This window comes from Heloderma suspectum, chromosome 3, assembly GCF_057233095.1.
Source record: "Heloderma suspectum isolate Gila_16-S chromosome 3, 16-S_ref, whole genome shotgun sequence".
NCBI classification, from domain to species: Eukaryota; Metazoa; Chordata; class Lepidosauria; order Squamata; family Helodermatidae; genus Heloderma; species Heloderma suspectum.
Genome location: NC_139460.1, coordinates 196,852,155 through 196,873,007, shown reverse-complemented (window position 1 = coordinate 196,873,007; position 20,853 = coordinate 196,852,155). Strand labels below are relative to the sequence as shown.

Genomic DNA, 20,853 nt, shown 5'->3' with positions numbered 1-20,853 from the left:
AAAGCATCTTGTAAAATGTTATTGCTTCATGAACATAATTTCATTCTAAGGACAGGCGTTCCAATCCAGAACAGCACCATAGTACGGTGGGGGGGGGGGTACGTAGGCTTTAACCCTCCCAATCTGGATTGGCCCCCCACCGCGCCTGCAATTTATATTGTCAAATAGTGGTTCTAGCCACTGCAAACAAGTGCATGCTGCAACTAGGCCTTGCTCTTGTCCAGTGAGATGTACCTCTGAGTAGATATATATAGGACTGCACTGTAAATAAATGGATGAATAACTGTTAAAGGCACAAGAAATGGCCCAGTAAAGAGATGACAAACCTAAGCACAATTACTATGTTTAAGTGCCTAGAAAGTACAACTTGGCTTGCTTCTGTTCTAGCCACAGATCTTAGCCATCTCTGAGGGAAGGTCACAGAGTAGGACAGAACCAGAAAACAGATATGGTATAACTCCCTTATTCTGCAGGATCATCTAGCAGCCTCCCCTCTCCGACAAACCTGTACAACCCAAACCACAAAAATTTACCACAAGTCAAGAGCAGGTGCTCCAGTCTCCAGTCACAACCACTCTGTCAACTTCCACCTCTCTGTATGAACTCAATGATCAATTTTAAAAGTAGTTGGTAAGAGGAGCTTATTGGCCTAGCCCTTGGGTCTCCCAAGCAGCACATGTGGGTACAAAAGTATACATGAACACCTCCCCCAGTCCCTGCTGACTGCCTTTACCCCACTTCGGAAGTAGGAAGAGAGCAGTCGTGTCATTGTAAGAGTGGAGAGGAAGTGAGAAGAGATCACTCCTTTCTACTTTCTCTTTTATCTCTAAGTTCTTTTCTAGGCTGACATGAGCAGCTTGGCAAGAGTTAAAGTGATCAGGATTCACATTGCAAAAATACTGAAAAAGAAATTGGGGGTTGGGGGGAAGAGTGGAGCAGCTCAATGGGGGCGGGGGTGTGATGAGAGAAGGAAAAAGCAGAGCGTGTCTGTTTTCTTTTTCTTTCTTTGTGTCGCTGTGGTGCCCCATCCCGTGTGTGCCGTTTCCTACCCCACAATTCCCTCTCTGGGTCTGTGTGCTTGAAACTCCCCTTTTGGAAACAAGCTTTTTAGAGATGTGCACATTTTGGACATTAGATGCTGACCATCTGCAATCGGACATTAATGTTCAAATTACCCAGACCCATATAATTCACAAACAAAAAGGAATTGGCTTAAAAGTAGTTTTAGTTCTTACTGCTTCTTCGCATCAATAATCAATGTATTATTTCATAATACATTTCATAAATATATTTCCCTCCCAGGGAGGTACTGCTAATTTACATCTCAACAAGGAATATTCCATCCACAAAGACAGAAAACAAACCTAGTGAAAGTTCTTCTTATGGACAGGGAGCCATTCTGCGCACCCCTGTTGTTTACTCAAATTCTAACTTTTTCTCTCCTTATGTTAACTGTTTTTAACTGCTGGAAGGCTGGCTTGATGTTGCACTGACTGCCCTCTATAAATTTGGCCTATTTGTTACATCTTTCCTGTTTCAGGGTGGCCTGACAACCACTTTGTTCTGTTCTGTGTCCATTACAGATGTTTCCTCTCTGACTCAGCCATCCTGGAGATTGCTCAGGAGTTCCCACCTTACCGGAAGTGGCTTTTCAGCCCTACCTTCCTGATCCACAGGTTAAACCTAACCCAACAAGGAATGTCCTCCTATCTGCAATAACAACAGAGAAGCTCACTGGATAGAGGGTTTTGTTTTTCCCCAGACTTGTAACATTTCAGAATACAAGTAGAAAAGTTGCATGCAGTAAGCCTCCTTGCGCATACAAGGCTACCATGTTGAGAAGAGTTCCCCCTAGTCTTCCCCTAAACATGTTATTCTGCTATGTGCAGAAAACAAGCAATATTTATGAAGCAGGGACCCACAACACAAAGTTGCAAATGCAATATATTCCCATTGATCTCTGTGTATCATATGCATACATCATAAATATACCTATATCTCAGAATAAAGTTGACTTGTCTGCACTGCTGCTTTTATGTCCTAATTTTTTAACCTGTAGTTGGGGGACATTTGATAATGTTGTGTACTTGGAGGGCAACAGTAGATTAAAGGTTAAAACCCATTGCGTTAGACCACTACCAACCCACCGCCTTAGGGTGGAATTGAGCGATACCCACAGAAAACAATGGAGAAATCCAGGATTTTAGCATAGCCATGTGTCTCCCCACCACCCCAAACAAAAAGTAGCAATAAAAACAGGAACACTGAGCTTTCAGCGTGAAGACTGAAATTCCTTCTTCAAGCAATGAGCTCCTGTAATATTTTCTTATCTCTATACCCACAACATTCTGTAGGTTTTGAAAGTTCACAGATCCTGGAAGTTCACAGGGCCATTCTTTTTATTTTAAAATATTTTTCTTTCACAGTTTTTTATTCCTAGAGAGTCTCTGGGGTACACAGAAACCACTCCCTTGGTTTGGGGTGGGTTGGTTTTATTCCAAACTGACATTCAGCCACCCAAGTTTACTATTAGAGGGAATTATAACACGATATATTCACATACATGTTGTTCTGTTTGGTACTCACTTCATTTAAACTCTTTTCATCCCTTTCTTTAACAGTCAGCAGATCTGGTGCATCATGTGTCTCAGTTAATTTCGCAATAGTATTTTCTGGTTGTCACTTTGCAAAGTTCTTTATAAGTAAAAATGTGAATTTAGTTAACTAAAACGAATTACCAAAACGGTGACTCGTCTATCTGGTTTAAAATCCAATGGCCGTAGACTACAGTGGTATTGGTCTATTTTTGGCACTCTACCTATAACTACACCTCACATTCAAATGGTGAATCGAATATTACTTTAAAAAAAGTTTAAGGTTAGAAGACTCAAACCTGCTGCTGCTCTTCAAATTTCTGGGAAACCAGAAGTTGTTCTGCTTTCAGCTTCTCTGTCCTCTCCAATTCTGCAAGGACTTCTTCATGTTCACATTCCAGCTGGGCCTTTTCTATCTTCCTCTAAAAAAGCACAAAGCACAAGAAAATTGGGAGAAAGATGGATTAAAATTCAGTCACTTTGAGACTGACTTGCTTCAACTTTTGTTTTTTTTAAAAAGGAAAGATGTATCACCTTTTCTTCTTCGTTTATTTTTTTCTTGTAGCTGTAAATCCAGTATGCTAGGAAATTGATTGGGTCCACCGGCTGACAGTCGGCTACCTCAGCAAGTCCCTCAGCCAAGCATTTTCCTAAGCATTCCTTGAGATATTCTACATCCATTCCCATCTTCTACCAAACTCTGCATTGATAGTATGCATCAGATTAGTTCTTACAATATTATATTAATGTCTACCATGTTAACAAGATAAAATCTCTTCAAATCATTCTGGGGAAAGAACCTCTGCTCTAACCAAGATTTTTTCCCCTGTTGCCATTGTAAACTTCTTTCAAAGAGAAACCTGTGCTGAAAATTACTTGTATTTTCAAAGCACACTTTTCATTTTGCATCTAACATAAACAACCACATTTAGGAGCCAAATCAGTTGGACTCCCTACATGCACTATTACACATATGCAGGCCTCCTACCTACACACCTCTCTATGCCCAAGAGAGCTGCTGGCAGGGGACTCCAACACAGACCTGGTTTGGATGATTAAACAAGCCACTGTTTGTTAAACAGCCCACAGTTTGTTAAGTGTGGTTTGTTTGCAAACAGTTGGGAGTGAGGGAGCTGGCTCCTGACCACTCACCTGCTTCTGCTTTGCTAAACAACCCAGGAACATTTTTGGGTTGTTCGCCTGATGTCCGAACTGGGCACTCTGGGCTGCTGAAGGAGAAACACCCCAGAGTTTTAACTCAAGATCAAGCCATGGCTTAAAACTCTGGATTGTTTCTCCCTCAACAGCCCAGAGTTCTGGGTTCAGACGTCATGGAGAACAACCCAGGAATGGGGCGTTTCCTGGGTTATTTACCAAAACAGAAGTGAGCAAGCAGTCAGGAACCAGTATATTTGCTTGCTCCTGCACACTTAAAACAACCCACGATTTGTTAACTGTGGGTTGTTTAATCATGTGAACTGGGTCACAGGGTAGCTCATGTGGAAAGGTAAAGGGAACTATATATGCAGGGGATGGGGAGGGCAGGGGAAGAGACTGGATCAGTGAATTAATATTTACACAGCAAATAGTATATATTATCTGAGACAGTAATACTTATAACAACCTTCCAAGGGAAAACAATATTATCCCCATATCATAGGTGAAGGACTCTACATACAGCGATATCATTGTTACATGGATGTCAGACATTAGGACATGCGAAACAGATAGCACCTTACCTTTTACCAGAAAAAATCTGTTGTAGTGCCACACAGTTGACAAAGAACTGTTGAGAAAGCAGAAAGAGTTTACAAAATTTCGCAAGGAACAACTTAACTAGGGGTGTTTCCAGACTGATGGAAATGCCACCCATCAAAAGACAGTGAGCAGCTACTTTCCCTCCTTAACAAATTTGGTGGGGGTGCAGAGAGAATGGAAGAAGCAGTAGGAAAACAGGGTAGGGTTACAAATAAAAGAGCACATCATCTGGACACTCACTCCCCCGCCCCCCCACGAGGCAGGGCAATTGCACAAGAAAAACCTGGACTAGAAGCATTGTCACCTCAGTATAATAATAATAAAAAAAGTAACGGTTTAGAACCTTTGTAGCGAAAAACTGGCCAACGTTTTTACAAACCAACCAACCAAGGGTGCTTCCAAAGCAGGCTTTTGTCGTGCCATCACCCTACCTTATCCACGGAGGCCAGACGATGACATCTCCCGCTCATAGTCCTCCATGCTTCTTCCACCGTTTTTCTTGCAGTGGAAAATCCGCTAAAATCAACAAGACGAAATACCTGCACAATGCCTTTTTGTGGGGGGCATTAGGGCCCCTCAGACTAGAAGCACCCTAAATAAATAAATCCCTTTGGGGGAAATTCAGAGGAAATGGTGGACCTTTATATATATATATATATATATATGTGTGTGTGTGTATACACACACACACACACACACACTGATATTTATATTACTCTTAGTCCAAGCTCAGCCCGGAGGGGCGGCGGGGAATTCACATGCCACGCAACCGGCTAGCCAAGCGCCCACCGCCTTTCCTTCAGGCGCTACCCCTCCGCCCTGGCCCGGGGGAGCAATGAGGACTACGCGCCTGCAGAAGCTTTCGACCGCTCTGAAAGCTCCGTCGCTCCCCGCCTCGATCCTCCCACCCCCGCGCGCCGCGTTGCGTAGGAACCGGGCGCCTCGCCCCACGCCGCCCCACCCACCGGCGCGCTGCGTCACAGACGCTTCGGCTCCGAGGGGGCACGCGGGAACCTGATTGGCTTAGGCAGCAACCCCCGTATGTGCCCTTACGCGGGCGCAAGCCCTACGGAAATCAGCGGGATTCCCTTTCGAGTGGCCTCGGGGAGGGTTGCGCTGTTAAGTCCCGCGCGCCCCCTCTTTCCGCCTCCGGCTCTCGGCTGCACGGCGGCGGAAGGAGAAAGGCAGCCTGTCTGCCGGTGGAGGCGCCGATGCCAGTGGGGCCGGGAAGCCGCTCTGGGTCTCCGTCCGAACTCTAAAGGAGCCATCCGAGGTGCTGGACCTATTTTGGGGATCCGGTTCAGCACCGTGGGCAGCTCCTTCAGAGGCCTGGCTGGTTCTGAGTGAAACCCAGCGCGGATGCACAGCCCCACTGACCACGGAGGCACCAGCCTCCACTGTCGTCTCGGCCTCGCTTGAGGTCTAGCGTTGGCCACAGAAAGGGAAAGGCAACCCCGACACCACCTTTCGAGTCCTGTTTGATTTGGGAATCTCCATCTTACACTGTTAGAGGGGTAAAAACACACACTGGCATGCAAGTGAATGGAGCACAAAAGTGTCTGCATTTAACTGAGCGCTGGCTTTGAGTTGAAGGAGCCATTTAATTAGCATTACTTTTGTTGCTAACTCAAGTGCGTATTTTTATTTTGCTGGAAATCCAGAACAGTCGCAGATGGAAGGTGCTAGGGTGGGAAGATAATTTTTCCAGTTAGATTCTCACTAACGATTTCATAAAAGAGAATGCTAAATGGCTGTGTGTTCAAAGCTCATGATTTCTAAGCCTGTCATGATTAAACGTTAGTGAGCAAACATTTCACTGCTGATACTTAATAAATGTGCCATTAATTTCAGTGGGGGAATTGAACATATGAGTAACTCCCATTGAAAGAGCTTTCTGCTTCCATCCTTCTCTCAGTCTGCAGCCGTCAAAAGGGTGCAATCTCTCGTAATTCTTGGAAGTGTTCTCCCAATGGGCATTTCTACATGATGCTTTTATCCCACACCTTTACCATGGCTTCCAGAGTCTTTGCAGGATTAAAATCTGCTATTTTATACCTGCTTTTTTTTCCAGGGGTTTCTTTCTCTGCCTTTCTGTATGTTTCACGATACAACCACTAGATGGTGCTGTGGTATAACAGAACTGCAAAATTCCGTGGAAAGTTTTATGGCACCATTCAGGATATACCAGACTTCATTAAGGAAAAAAAAAATGGTCACAAAACATGGGGGAGGCCCTAGAGCATAACTACAACATCATATAAAGGACCTGCAAACTACTATGAGTGAGCAGTTACCAGAGCACAATAAAAGCCTCATGTAGAAAGGCTCAAAGAGGTTTGCCTGACTGTAGCCAGGCCAGATTTTATGCTCCCTTCCCGTAAAGCTGGGAAAACACAGGCAGGGTGTGGCCAAGCCACAGCTGTTGTCAGTCTGGCAAATTACAGTAGCCAAGGTCCACCCAGATGTTAGCGTAGAACAAATAAATTAAAAATTCAAGGAGCACAAGACTATCAATAGCTACTAGTCATGGTGGCTATGTGTTACCTCCAGAATCAGAGGCAATATGCTTCTGAATACCTGTTGCTTGGGAGTACAAGCAGGAAGGTGTTTTGTACTTCTGGGTTGCCCACAGGCATCTGGTTGGCTGCTGTGGGGACAGAATGCTGGGCCAGGCAGGCTTTTGATCTGATCCTGTGTGGCTCTTTATGTTCTTATGTTCAGTAGCTGCAGTGAGGACGGCAAAAGGAAAGTTGTTCTTGCCCCCTGCTTTTGCTGAGATAGCTTATGTTCCCTGTGTTAGCAGCAGAGATGACAAATGGACGGGCGGCCAGCTTCTGATGCCTGGCACAGTTGACAGCTAATGGATGTTATATCCACTCTCTTGATTATATTGTGCAGACACTTTTAGTTAGTCATGAGGCATCTGGAAATATTATCTCCCTCTCTCCAATGCAATATATACATGCAACTAATAAGGGCAGAATCTACTACCAGAAGATTTTCTATCACCTGAAAGAGGGGCTTTTACATAGAGGGTTCAGTCCCCTCCAACCACTAGGTAATAGTCACAATTTGGCTTCAACTGATATTTTTTTTACTTAGTGCATGACCTAAAATTAATCTCTGGCTTTGCCAATATAAAGACAGTCACATTTCTCTGTACTTCTATTCCATGCCAACTTAGGAACTTGTGTGTTCACCCAAAGCAAGAGACAGATCTGAGTTGCAGTCAGTCTTTATGTTTTCCGAAATGGAGATCAGCCATTGCTTCTCTGTCCCAGAATCAGGGCTAGCATAAGATGTGGGAGGATGTGCCACCACCCTCTCTTCTCTTCCCTGCTGCTGACAATCACAATGGCAGTGGCAGCCGCCACCTTCCTTTCTTCCACCATCCCCAGATGTGCACCACCTGCCTCTCCCTCAATACATTCTTCAGGGCCAACTCCCCACCAGTGCCTCACTCTGAGGAAGGACCCCTCAGGGTGAGACAATTGTGTCAGGCAGACTTTCTTGAGCCATGCTGGCTGTTCCCCTGAGAGTCCCAGAGAGTTCACCCACCCAATGCCTTCTCTGAGGAGTCCTCAGAGTGAGTCATTGGGCAGCCGGTGCTCCAGAGACCTGTGCCGGCAGCTCTCCTGCTGAGGGAGGAGAGCGATCGACATGGCTTTCTGGAGCACAGAGTGGGCGGATGCCTTGCTCTGAGGGGTCTTCAAAGCATCAGCCCACCACTCCAGAGAGCTATGCCAGTCCCTCTCTTTCTTTGGAATTTGCTGTAGCAGGAGAGCAGCTGGCAAGGCTCTCTGGAGTGACCACCCAACCCTCCAGAATGGCTGCCCACCATGTTACTTACTCTGAGAGGTCCTCAGAGTGAGGTGTAGGGCAGATGACAATGGCCACTCTAGAAAACTGTGCTGGCTGCTTTCCCACTGTGGCATTTACGGCAGCAAGACAGCGCCCAGCAGGGCTCTCCAGAGTGGCCACCTACCGTATGCCTGACTCTGAGAAGTCCTCAGAATAAGGCATCAGGAGGCAGCAGGCAGGCCGCTCTCCCAGTGGCGGTAGAGCATGCAAGGTCTGCTGCCTGAGATGGGGGATTGACTCCACCTCATTGCTGGGACAGCTCTGCCCAGAATGCATTGCTAGGTGTAATCGAATACCTGCTACTCCTCCAATGCTTCATTTAGTCTGCAAATATCCATTTTGAGACTGGGTCTAAACTGCAGGCCCCATTGCCACAACATCTAGCCATTTGGGGGACTTTTCTGTTTCTTCCCCCATCCCCTCCTTTTTGTCCCACAAGACTTGATGAAGAGAATTCAAAAGCTCGTACACTTTTGTAGCATTTAGGTCCTATTAAATGTATTGCCCAGCAGTGGAATTAATAAGGGATGAGAGATAAGAAAAAAGTAAGGTACTTTACTTTCAACTCAAACCACATATAATTCCCCCTCCTATTATTATGGGCAAAATTGATCTTCTTTCTGTCTCTTGATTAAATAATTCTGTATCTCCCCCTCCTTCTTAGATATATATAATTCTTACCTTTTTATTTTCTTTGTTTTGCTTTATTAATTAGATTGAGACATCTTCGCAGCTATACATATACCAGAGGTTAAAATGTTTAAGTTGCATTAGTTTCTGGTTGGAAGCCTGTATAATGTGGGTAAAAACACATATCTGTCATTTTTTGTTGTAAGTGCAGTGCCTTATTGCATTATTAATATAGGTAATTTTAACCTACCTTTTTATTTCAACAAAGGTAGAGCTTTTAAAAAAATGTATTCCATTTACAAATATAGTAATGCACAAGTGAATTTATCAGTATTGCACTTATACCAGAAATAACAGATACATTTTTTTTAATCCACGTTATACAGATACCCGAGAAGAAACTAATGCAACATAAACATTTTAGTATGTATGTAACTATGAAGACTTATCTAGCCAATTAATCACACACACGCACAGGGTAGGAATAATGCCTGTCAAAAGAGGGCAGGGGAGGGAGATACAAATTCTTCAGGGAGATAGCTGCACAGAGATAGAACATTGGTCCGTTGCTAAGATACCAAACAGCATCCAGAATTAACTGTCTTCTTCTCTAGATACCCACAGAGCTTATTCTTATTGAAGAGGCTAGAGTGAAGAAAATACCTGTGCATCAGGAATAAAGCTGTTTTTCTCATATGAGCGTAAGTTTGTTTTTAGAGAAGTACTCTTTCCATGTTTGTAAATAGATCTCATAGTCAAATGGCAGCTGAGTAGCTTCTATTTGGAACAGGCCTCTGGAATTTGCACTGAGTGAATTCAACCGTGGTCCAGTTCACGCATCAATTTCTGACATGGTAAAACCACCACGGGTCCAATTCATCCCAATTGCTTTTTCTGTGCTATTGTGCAGCACTGAAGTAACAGGAAGATTTCAGGATGGATAGTGTTACATTAATACTCTGGTGTAATTCTTCTGAAATAATTGGAGCCTTTAAGTTCGAAAAAGCAAATCTTTAATTATGTTTTCCCCTCAAGTTAATGATAGCTACTAATTTCTTGGTTTATTTACTTAAGTGTCTCAGCAGCTTTTTTTGACCAACAATGGTCTTCAAAGCAGCTTGTAATAATTGAACAAATAGAAATATAATGGGAATCTACTGCTCAAAATGTGTTTTTTCCTCATTTTAGATCAATACGCACATTAATTCCTGACACAGATACTTTGGCAACAGGAAATGGAGACTGCATACCTCAAGAGATGCCTAGGGGCATGCTTAGCGGAGGGTCTCGCCCAGGTGGCAGAACATCGGCCAGCAGACCCAGTCCTGTACTTGGCCCACTGGATTTACAAATATAAGAAAAATATGATTGAAGAACTACAGGTGAGGCCTCTGCTTCTAAACTCACTGTGGTTAGGATCTTCAAAGATTAAATGCTAATACTGGTTGTTGTTGTTGTGGAAATGAGATTGTGTTGTGTGAGGTGAAACGATGACTACTCTAGCCTTTTGTTTTGCTTGATGCTTGCCATTAATGAGGGTTGAGGGCCTGAAATCAGTAGTTCCAAGTCCCAATGCGAATCTGAGGTGCTTCCAGACAGAGGGCTCTTCTGTCTTTTCTTTCTTAACAGCATGGCTGGCTGGGCCATGCTGGGAGTTGAAGGACTTTTTTTCTGTCTAAACATGCATAGTATTGTGCCTTCAGAGAAAAGACAGAAAAAACTGTGGGAAAATATGGGAGGGTTGACAATGGTTGAAGATGACAATGGGCTGGTGCCCACAATCGCAGCAAAGGAAATAAGCCGCAGAAATAACCCAACAGCAGCACATGGGTTATTTGAAGGTTGCTGCCGCCTCAAACAAACCATACCGTTTGGGTTTGGACAACATGGCAAGCCATGCCATTAAGGGTAATTAAGGATATTTGGCCAGCATGCAGCCAGCATGTGTGGTGGGGTTAACTGCTGAGGGATTTTATTATATTAGGGGTATATAAGTGTCACAAACAAACAAACAAAGACTCGTTAACTGTGCCACGATCATGCGAACCGGATCAATGTCTGCACCCTGTAAATTCTGTGAATGAGACAGGGTGATAGCGCCATAGAAAACTCATCTGGAGATACCCTTGGTTGGCACTTGCATTACTAAATTAAAAGGTGGTCACCACTTTCATTACTAACATCACTCATACAGTGAGCTTTGCAGAGATGTCAGGGCTGAGCTAGTGACCCTATGACCTGGTTCGCACAATCAAAAGAAGCATGCACTCTGTTTTAAATAAGCCACTGTGGTTTATTTAAATCATGGCATATGCCAGGTGTGTGCAGGGCATGATTTCCTTAATCACCACATGGCTTGTGTTGTCCCAAACTGGGTGTGTTGTAGGGTTATTGGAGTGTTGTTTCCCCCTCCAATTAGTCATGCTGCCTGGGTTCGAATGACACAACAAGGTGCACCTGAATGGTTATTATAGAAATCACAACCCACACACATCTGGCACGTGCTATGATTTATTTTGATTGTGTGAACTGGCCATATCTGTGTCCAGAGAAAGTCATAGGTAATTTCAATTTATACTGGAAATTCAACCTCTGTGAGAGTGTACTCTTTTTCTTAACCCTTTGTCTGGAATTATTGGGTGGAAGGCATTCAGGGGAGAAATAAACAAATATTTTGTAGATTGCAAAAGAGAAAAAAACTTGAGTTTTTGCAGCTGGTGATTAAGGTGCAGCCTTGGTGAACTCCAAGGGTATGCAGTTGCTTTTGGAGAACTGATATTGGTTTAAAAACTAGCACTATGTTTGGGTGGCTGTTTGATCTAATTCCCCTCACCCACTTTACCCCACTTTACTTGTACACAAACAGATATTACAAAAACACAATTCATTATCCAATACTCTCACTTAACAAGGCAGCTGAACCTCTAACAGGCTATCCCTGAAACTTTCTGCTACTCGGAGAAGTGGCAAATGTGAAAGTCCATATCTATTTTTCTGGGTTTTTTTAATTGGAACGCTAGAGGAAACTGGAGAGGGATGACCTGGAGCGAGAGCGTGAGGAAGCCCAAAAAGAAGTGGAAATGTTAGAAAAAATGAAAGAAGAAGAACTTTTGATTCAGCAGAAGCTTGAAGGAGAAAGACAGGTAGGACAATGCAAAAAAAAAAAAAAAAAAAGTGCACCAACCAACGTTGTTCTCTTTTTCTATGTTGGATTCCTCAGCTTTCAAATGAACTGAGGATTATTTGATTATATTATTTCAGATCAGTGACTGTTCCCTACAATAAAATATTTTATAAAATAATTATATACTGTTTTGGGCCCTCAAAAAGGCTCCCAAAGTGGTTTACAGCATTAAAATAACAATAAAACTACTATATAATCACAACGTTATTAAAATAAGCTAACAGAATAAGTCCACAGTAAGTAGGAATTAAAATCAGTTAAAAAAGGAAAGAAAGAAAAGTGATGTAATAAAAATGTCTTAGGGTGCAATCCTATCTGGGTAAGCAGCCACCTCCAAACTTGGAGGCAACCACCTATCCAATGCAGGGCAGGAGAAGCGCAGAGGGGATTGTCCCCTCCATGCTTCAGCTGTCCTGCATTTGCGGCTAGACAGCTGATTTCGGCTCTCTAGCTGCAGGAAGTTGGAGTGGGGAAAGCGGCGGCTGGATGACGCATTGGATGTGTCGAACATGCATTTCTGAGTTCCCCGCCCCGGCACACTCCCAGGAACTCCCCATTTTTGCTGCTCCGTGCTCCTCTTCCGAGCCGGGGCCATTCCACGCTGCCTGCAAGGCAGCGCGGAAGGAGGTGGAGGTCGGTTCTCTGGGAACTGACCTCGGAGCACGGGCTCTGAGGTCAGTTCCCGGGAACCGACCTATCCTATGCCGCTGACTAGCGGTCTAGCTGCTGACTAGCGGCATAGGATTGCTCCCTCTGTTGCCTGCCTAAGAATTAGGCCAAAAGACCCATATAGCTAAAAAGATTAAAAGAGCCCTCCATCTATAGAGGATCAATCCCTTAGGATTGTGCTCTGAATCTCTGTTGGGAAGGAGTTCCACAAACAGGGTGCCACAGCCAAGAAGGCCCTGTCTCTTAATGCACAAACCAAACTATATAGCCTTCTCCTTTTCTCCCTGTCAAAGCTAGAACTCATTATGCTAGTTTTGAAAATAGAAGGAATGTAGGCCAACAGGAAAATGTAGTCTAACAATTTCAGTAACAACAACAACAAATAAATTAATGCACTAATTATGATGATGTTATTTCTTCCTGCAAATGCTTAAAAGTTGAGAAATGACAAGTTCAGGTGTTATCAGCCAGACAGCTACACTAAGGGCTCCTTCACACTGAACTTTTATCCTGCTATTGAAATTGCTCACTCACAGAAGTTTGCGGGTCCTTTTCATGATGTCGTTAACCTCCAGGGCACACCCAGAGGTATTTCTTGGTTATTTTGCTCCAAAAAGAACTGGAATTAATGAACCATTTTTTAAAGTTGGAATGTAATGCGATTGAAACAGCCACTAGATGGCGCTGTTTCATTGTGTTCTACAGAACCTTGAAGATTAAAAGCTGCTCCTCTCAGCAATCACATGGTCGCTGTCTGGGAACCCACAATAAATGCGGAAAGTCTCCAGAATGGGGGCGGGGGAGATGTCTTTACTGTAAAGGCAGCCTAAATATACTTCATGGGATATAAGAGGGAAGGGAGTTTTAAAATCTAGGGTCTAGCTGGGAAATGGAATATGTATCTTACATATAAAAACACACAACCCCCCCCCCCGCCCCCAGTTCACTTATAGCTGTTATTAGAGGGAAATCTATGTGTTGCAACATTGTTTCCATCCTTGACATTCCAATACATTGCAAAGAAAGCCCAATTTTCCATAAACATATTGTCTAGCTGATTTCCTTCACCTCCTCTCACTTAATATGTCAATTTAATCATGAATGCCATTTCCACAGTTAAAAACAACCACCACCACCACCACCGTTCAGAGGTTGACAGATCACCACAACCCACCGTGGCTTATTTAATCCATGGTCGGGTGCCATGCATGAATATTCAAGCTGTGGCAGGCGGCCTCTGTGGCTTGTATTGTCATCTGAACCTGGCAAGGGTTGATTGTTGGTGTGGCTAACAAACCACCCAGAACCCTAAAACAGCCCATTGTGGTGGCATTTTTGCCCCCCCCCCTCGCTAGGAGTATCTACTTGGTTCACATGACATGGCAGCCCATTGTGGGTTAATTTACCCTTGAGGAGCTATGGCATTGTGCTGGCTGCCATTATGAACATGCAAGCACCAACTGCGGTGTGCCATGGCTTATCGTGTCATGCAAACCCAGCTGGCAGGGGTTATTTGAGGATTAAACAACCCTCTCATAACCTGCGGTCTGTTTTAGGGCTATGTGAGGGTTGTTTAACCCCAAATATCCCCTGCCGGCTAGGTTCAGCAACCTCTGGTCAGGGCTTGCATATTCATAATGGCAGTTGGCACATGCACTGCAATGCCTTGAGGGAAAATTAACCCATGTTAGGTTGCAGTCTCATGCGAACTGTCCCACTGATTACAATCTTCTGTTTTTCCTTTGCCTGTCATATTTATTGATCTCCATCCCAATTTAAAACTCATGACCTAAAGCCATGAGCTGTAACTTGGGAGAGCTAAATTGCTTGTTATATACAAATATCTATGACAAAATCCTGGCAGTCCCTTCTTCAAAGGAAAAGCAGTTTCAGGAGGAGAAATTTGCCTGACCATGCCCGTCTCACTGGAAAAAAAGAACAAAACACTGGGGGCGGGGGAGGAATGTGAAGCAGAGAATCAGCTCAGGAGGGGAGGAATATGAAGCAGAGAAACAACTGAGGAGGAAGAATGAGAAGTAGAGGTGTTTAACCCTGTTCTCCATCTGCCACTCCTCCATTCGAAAGTAACCTTCAAACCACTTTTCAAAGGCCAGCACTGTCCTATCCGCTACAAGAACGCTGTTTGAAATTAACCATCAAGTCTCTTATCACTCTTTCATTGCAAACCTCTTCTAGCAGGGTCCATTGCTTCTGTGTTTTCCATACTACCCAGCACACTAATATAGGTGAAGTACTAAAATCTCCTGGATAGGCTGTGAGTCTCGTCCATACATACAGCAGAATGAGATGATAAAATCTTAAACTGAAAAAGTCCCATTTCAGACTGCAGATGGAGGATCTCCTTTTTGAATGCTCCCCCACATTAAGAACTCTATGCAAGTTATTAAAAAAAAAAGTAGCACGTCAGGGAGCAAAGTTTTATCCTCACCACATCTTTTCTGTGTTAATTTTTTTACTTGCAGGGAGTTTTCTTTTACATAGGAAACATTGTTTTAAATGTGATCCTCTACCTGCAGTCTGTCGTGGTACAGTCCTTTTTGCCATCTCATTCCCACTTCATTCTGCTGCATGTCTACACCAGGCCTAAGTATGGAGCTTTTGGAGTTCAATTCCGCCTCTTTATTTCAGTAGCCATTTTTCTTTGTATTTTAGTTCTCTGTTCTCAGTTATTTGCTCTTCTCCCAAACAAGAGAAAACTCATAAACAAAACATCTGTAGTTTAAACTGTTCTACATTAGCTCGCATGGCTCTAAGGTAATGCCTTTTCACTAACTGGAACACTTGCATGAAATGGCTGCAGGCACAGATGGAACGAGAACGTGAAGAACGGGAGAGGGTAGAAAGAGAGAAAGCCGAAGAGCTCATATTGGAGCAGAAACGACTAGCAGACATGGAGGTAGGAGAAACATTATCAACAGTCCTTTTTACTGTATGTGTCAACACTCAAACAGCCTTCTCCCAAACCATGCTCCGCTTGAAGGATGGCTTATTTCAGATCTCACCTATCATTGTGTTCACCTGCTATTTCATTGACAGGTTATTATTTAAAAATCATATTTGTATTCCACTCTTCCTCCATGGTGATCACATCAGCACACACAGGTTTATCCCATTTCTACCTTCAAAATAATCCCATGAAGCTAGGCTGAAAGAGAAAGTGAGTGAGTGTGATTGGCCCAAAGTCACCCAAAAGCTTCGTGGCTGATTATGGACCTTCAAGCGATACTCCCAATCCTGTAAGAGCAGCAGACACGAGAGCATAGCCCAAATGGTGGACACCAACATGCAGATCACTAAGATGCATCTCTGCACGTACTGAGGATCCATGTTGGAATGGCTGCTCTGCACGTGACCAGGAAGTTTTCCCACATCTGCACAGGCCAGAAACCACCGGGGGGTGGGGGGAGTGGATCTCAGGCTACCTTTGGGATAGTCCGGGTTTTCAAGCATGGCGTGTCCCCAGACGGAGCAGATGAAACTTCGATAAAAAGAGCAACAAAGTAGAGAGCAAACTAAACCCGTCACCACGCAGATCCCTGCTAGATTTGCCTGGATATAAGTCTGAATGGTTCATTCACTACTACACTGCACTGGCTCCCCAGATATTGCATTCTAGAAGCAATTTGTCCAGAAGTGTAGTGATCAGTTCTGAAGTGCAGCCACACATCATGACAGTCCCCTGAGCTGCGTAGTCCACTATTACATATTGATTCCACTCCTTTCATGAGGCAGGGGAAGAAGAACGATACCACTGTTCTTATCTTTTCTGTTGTATGCTTCAAGCTTTGTTCTCAAGACCTTTACTCTGGCACACTTGACCCACATGTCCAGTAAGCCCAATAATACTGCTCCTGAAGAGAACGTTTTGAGGGTCAAACTAGGCATAATTGAAACAGCCACATTTGTTCTTCGTGTATCTGGCCTATTCACCCAGGAGTGTCTGATTTTTTTGAACATCAAAACTTTCCCCCTTCCTGCACCGTACCTCACTCTCTGTCACATAAGGGATTTTCTTGTTCAGACTGATTTGCTCCCGATATTGGAGCCACACTGGGAGAAAGGTGCCTGAAGTGACAACATATGTGGAGCAGGTACAGCTCCCCTCACCTACCTGCCTCTTTTGATGTTAAAAGTAGACACTTTCACACACCACTTTATAAATGAATGGCATTGGTATGTGAATAAGCAAACATCGCTGCCCCTACCGTATCTAATTTGGCCCCAAAATCTGTAGATTTAAAATACAATACTGGCCCTATTGAACTCAACACCCCCTGACGCTTCTACTTCAGGAGCAAATTCGTACTATATCCAGTATCCACAGGACTAGCCTGTATTTCAGTGTTGAGCAGTGGAAAAGAATTAGGTCACATCTTGACAATTTCTTTAAAATATTCCTAAAAGATATCTATGCTTTCATTAAAAAAAAAAAAAGAATCTAACTAGCAGGACTGGCCAGTACTGTCTATAGCAGGGATGGACAACCTCAGATCCGGCCTTCCTGGGGTCCCAATCCAGCCCTCTGGGATTGCCCAGACAGCCACACCCCCTTCTGCTGACCACCAGTCATTTGCTGGTGTTCTGGTTTTGTGCAGCTTTCTCCCCCTTCTAAAAGGTTGAAATGCCTCTCCTAAGGCTTAGGTACTGGCAGTCAGAGCTTTAAGTTAAAATATGTTGGTATTTTTGGCCCCACCCCTTTTGTCATTGGTCCCACCCACCACTGGAATGTGGCCCCCGAGAGCTTCTCGGAAATTCAATTTGGCCCTCAGCCTGAAAAGGGTTCCCCACCCTTAGTCTATAGTGTCTTACTCACAATGCAAAATTCAGTAGGTCGGTATAGGAACAATGAATGGGAACTAAATAAAGAGCGCTACTATGTTCACACACAGGTCCCATTCATTGCAGTGGGATTTAGAAAGGAGAACCTTTGTGTGCAGGAGATACTGCCCATTCAGCTCAATGACCTAAAATAGCTGGGGAATGGTTTGCGGTTTGACTTGATTAGTGTATGTCACGTCAGTTTTGTTCAGTTTAATATATGGTTGAATTGCTTAATTCATCATGGTCTTGAAAATGAATGTTGAATTCTAGGCAAAGGCAGCAGCCGAAAAGGAAGCAACTTCAAAGACATTAGCTGAACTGACAGATAAATATGGTGCTCCTCATTTGAGCAGAGTTGATGAGATAGATGAAATGGAACAATCTGAGGTAAGTACAACAAAATGACCAGTACAATTGACATATTCATAACCTGCTGGATCAGACCAAAGGCCCATCAAGTCCTCCAGCCTCCTATTTCCCACAGTAGCCAACCATATGCCCAGATAATGTTTGTTATTAGGCAGATTAATAACAATAAGAAATAAATAAGCCCACAAACAGGGCATGAAGGCAAGAGTCCCCAGCAATTAATTTTCAGTGGCATATTGCCTCTGAATCTGGAATCTCAAGATGAAATGTGGAAGGAGGTTGCCAACATTCAAATGATGCTCTGCCAAGCACTGTGATGGTTTCAGGTATCAGATAGTCCAACATATCTGGAGGGCACCAGGTTGGGGGAAGCTGTTTTAAATAGTTAAAATGGGCCCAATTCCTAGGTATTCATGCCAAAAGGCACAGATCAATTTGCTCCAAAGAAAATATGAAAGGTGCCTTCTGTTCTACCCTAATAACACTGCTAAAGTTTTTACCAAAGAAAAACAATAAATGTTCCCCCCCCCCGCCTTTAACCTTGAACGTATCTGAGTTCAGGCTGTTGGAAGTATTGATCAAGTCGAAGGAAAAAGCCCTGAAACACTCATGCGGAGTAGGAGCGTGTATTTGTTCGCTGAGCAGTCTGAAGGCCAATTAAACACTACGTGCCTTTTACAGATCACAAGTTCTAATAATCATAATGGTTAATGTATCTCTTTTCCTCCCTCTCCCTTTTCCTGGCTTCTAGCATGCACTGACTGCTATAACCGAGTCTGAGGATGAAGAGGAAGAGGTACCATTCTGATAAAAGAAGATCTTTTCCACCTGCTGCTTTGATTCAGTGCTTACTACAAACATGGATGATCCACGTCAAGAAGATTTACTGATATTTAGGGCTAACTGATACAATGAGTTAATGCAGTTAAATGGTAAAGCCAACCCCACCCCCATTGGAAAATAAAAGCAGGTACAATAAGGTAGTTCCTGGTTATTTATTTCCTGGTACTTCCATGGACAATATAGCCTAATCACTAGGTGGGATTAACATAGATGTAACTCCAGTGGCAGGATCTGGACCAAGTTAGGGTGGTCCTCTCTGTTGCCTTATCAATTACTGTGGTCGGACCCCATGTTGCCAAATCTTAGCTCTCAGAAATACTGGTCCCTGGGAAAGGGTCCGGAGGTAGACTCTGGTAGATAGAGGCTGAACCAGGATGGAATGTACTAGTCATGATGGTGATATATTATCTCTAATATTGGAGGTAGTGTTCCTCGAAACTGACATATCCTATGGCAGTCTAGCCACTGTCTAGCAGCCATAGGATTGCTTCCTTCCGTTCCTTAATTGTGCATTCCCCTCTCCAGTTCAGTACCTCTAGGAGTAGAGTTGCCATGTGTCATGATATGGCCCCAAATGTCAGGATTTTTGCTTCTTTTTCAGGTTCTCCAGGGGAAGGAATACAATATCAAGGCAAGCAGCTCAAATTAAGAGCCAGGCTATTTTCCACTTGGCTTGATGAGAGATTTAGTATAACTACATCCCCACATCCCAGCGGCTCCACTCCTGAGACAGCAGGCATAACCAGGCTCTGCCCCCTGCTTCTATGAAGTGGCAGGTGAACCCCACAAGGTTTCACTTGCCTCTTTGTCAGGCACAAGATGTAAAGCTCCAAGGCTGCTTCTCTTAAACTCATGATCTGCATTTCAGCAGACCTGGCATTCCATCCATCATAAACAACAACTCATTCTTGAAAGGCTAGCCCCTCCTTCTCCTAACAATTGTATCAGCATAAAGCACCTATTGTGGTGTTGTGCATTTTTATCATATTTGGGGTCATTTAGACCCCAATACTTTGGATGTGTTTTGTTTTTTGTCTTCATTCATTTGAGTCCAACTGACCTCAATTCCCTTTTAGTGCAATTCTGAAAAGAATACACACACACATGGGCAGGTGGATAAAATAACACAGAATAATTGGCCCCTTTATAGTAGTAAGAAAATAGATGGGAATATGAAATAGCACAAGAGAGAGAAAAAGTGTAAAATATTTCTTAAACCCCTAGGATGATGGGGTTAAATTTGGAGGAAAATGATATTACTGATGAAAACATATTTGATTTTTCCCTCCCTCCCTTTTTCTAAATGGTTCTTGCAGATTTATTTAGCTAAACCTGAGACCCCTTGTGCAGCCAGTGCAAAGAATGTGTTGATAGTAATATGCCTCTCACAGCTGTTGCCATCCTACCAGAGCTGAAGGGGGTGTATACGAATGAAAACAGATATGAGGCCCAGAATAAGGTCAAACTGGATTAAGCAGCGTAACCAGCCAGACTCCTATCAAAACTAGTTCATGTATATAGTGCAAAAGACTTATCTTCTATAAAAATGGATCATCTTTCTACGCAGCAAATCTTGTTGACCTACTGCTCTTTTGCTTAGCAACACATTTCCCAGTCAAGATTATTTTGCCTTAACTGTCTAAAGAATGTACTCTTTCTACCCATTAGGGATTGATATCGTAAACCTCACTAATGGCAATGGGAAGTACATGCATAAACCTGTTCTGTATCAGACTCAGTCTGTATGGTAGCAGCTTATATGGGCTGAGCAAACCTTTGCTGTTACAGTTGTGATCTTCCTTCTCACTTGTTGCACATGCTGGTATTTACTCTGCATTGCAGCTAAAGTTAAGCACTATTCATTGGGCAAAGTGGGTGCAATCAATGCATGGTTGGGCAGTGGGATTACTCCTGGGTCCATCTTGCTTCCATGTGCTAGATCCCACATGTGACTGATGCACTCTATAGGCATGGGCCTGATAACATGCAAACTTTACAAGATATCATGTTATGGGGCTATATGTGTTGGGATCTATATCCATACATGTCAGATTGATGTTATGTCCAACCCATAGAGACAAGGGGAACTTAGGGGTGGGATGG

General features: G+C 43.6%; 2 protein-coding genes across 4 annotated transcripts; one reads left to right on the top strand and one right to left on the bottom strand.

The window, feature by feature from the left end:
- Window positions 1-2,632: 2,632 nt before the first annotated feature.
- LOC146350603 (DPY30 domain-containing protein 1-like) lies at window positions 2,633-5,256 on the bottom strand. 2 transcript variants are annotated; one of them, XM_084845277.1, is made up of 5 exons: window positions 5,069-5,256; window positions 4,334-4,380; window positions 3,129-3,294; window positions 2,894-3,016; window positions 2,633-2,694 (listed from the first exon to the last, which is right to left on the bottom strand). In XM_084845277.1, the coding sequence occupies exons 3-5, from the start codon at window positions 3,279-3,281 to the stop codon at window positions 2,680-2,682; spliced, it is 291 nt and encodes a 96-aa protein (XP_084701403.1). In that variant the 5' UTR covers window positions 3,282-3,294; window positions 4,334-4,380; window positions 5,069-5,256; the 3' UTR covers window positions 2,633-2,679. The 2 variants fall into 2 exon arrangements, with proteins under 2 accessions (XP_084701403.1, XP_084701402.1); XM_084845276.1 differs by lacking the exon at window positions 5,069-5,256 and adding an exon at window positions 4,784-4,911.
- Window positions 5,257-5,280: 24 nt separating this feature from the next.
- DYDC1 (DPY30 domain containing 1) lies at window positions 5,281-18,881 on the top strand. 2 transcript variants are annotated; one of them, XM_084845275.1, is made up of 7 exons: window positions 5,281-5,391; window positions 9,458-9,544; window positions 10,032-10,225; window positions 11,864-11,986; window positions 15,518-15,613; window positions 17,809-17,925; window positions 18,659-18,881. In XM_084845275.1, the coding sequence occupies exons 3-7, from the start codon at window positions 10,079-10,081 to the stop codon at window positions 18,713-18,715; spliced, it is 540 nt and encodes a 179-aa protein (XP_084701401.1). In that variant the 5' UTR covers window positions 5,281-5,391; window positions 9,458-9,544; window positions 10,032-10,078; the 3' UTR covers window positions 18,716-18,881. The 2 variants fall into 2 exon arrangements, with proteins under 2 accessions (XP_084701401.1, XP_084701399.1); XM_084845273.1 differs by lacking the exon at window positions 5,281-5,391 and adding an exon at window positions 5,450-5,625.
- Window positions 18,882-20,853: the final 1,972 nt, after the last annotated feature.

Bases quoted from the DNA above. Each gene is read 5' to 3' on its own strand.
- LOC146350603 (XM_084845277.1), bottom strand. From the start codon at position 3,281: ATGGGAATGGATGTAGAATATCTCAAGGAATGCTTAGGAAAATGCTTG. The intron at 3,017-3,128 runs GTGATACATCTT...GTGCTTTTTTAG, and splicing joins AAATAAACGAAGAAGAAAAG to AGGAAGATAGAAAAGGCCCA.
- DYDC1 (XM_084845275.1), top strand. From the start codon at position 10,079: ATGGAGACTGCATACCTCAAGAGATGCCTAGGGGCATGCTTAGCGGAG. The intron at 10,226-11,863 runs GTGAGGCCTCTG...TTGGAACGCTAG, and splicing joins ATATGATTGAAGAACTACAG to AGGAAACTGGAGAGGGATGA. The intron at 15,614-17,808 runs GTAGGAGAAACA...GTTGAATTCTAG, and splicing joins AACGACTAGCAGACATGGAG to GCAAAGGCAGCAGCCGAAAA.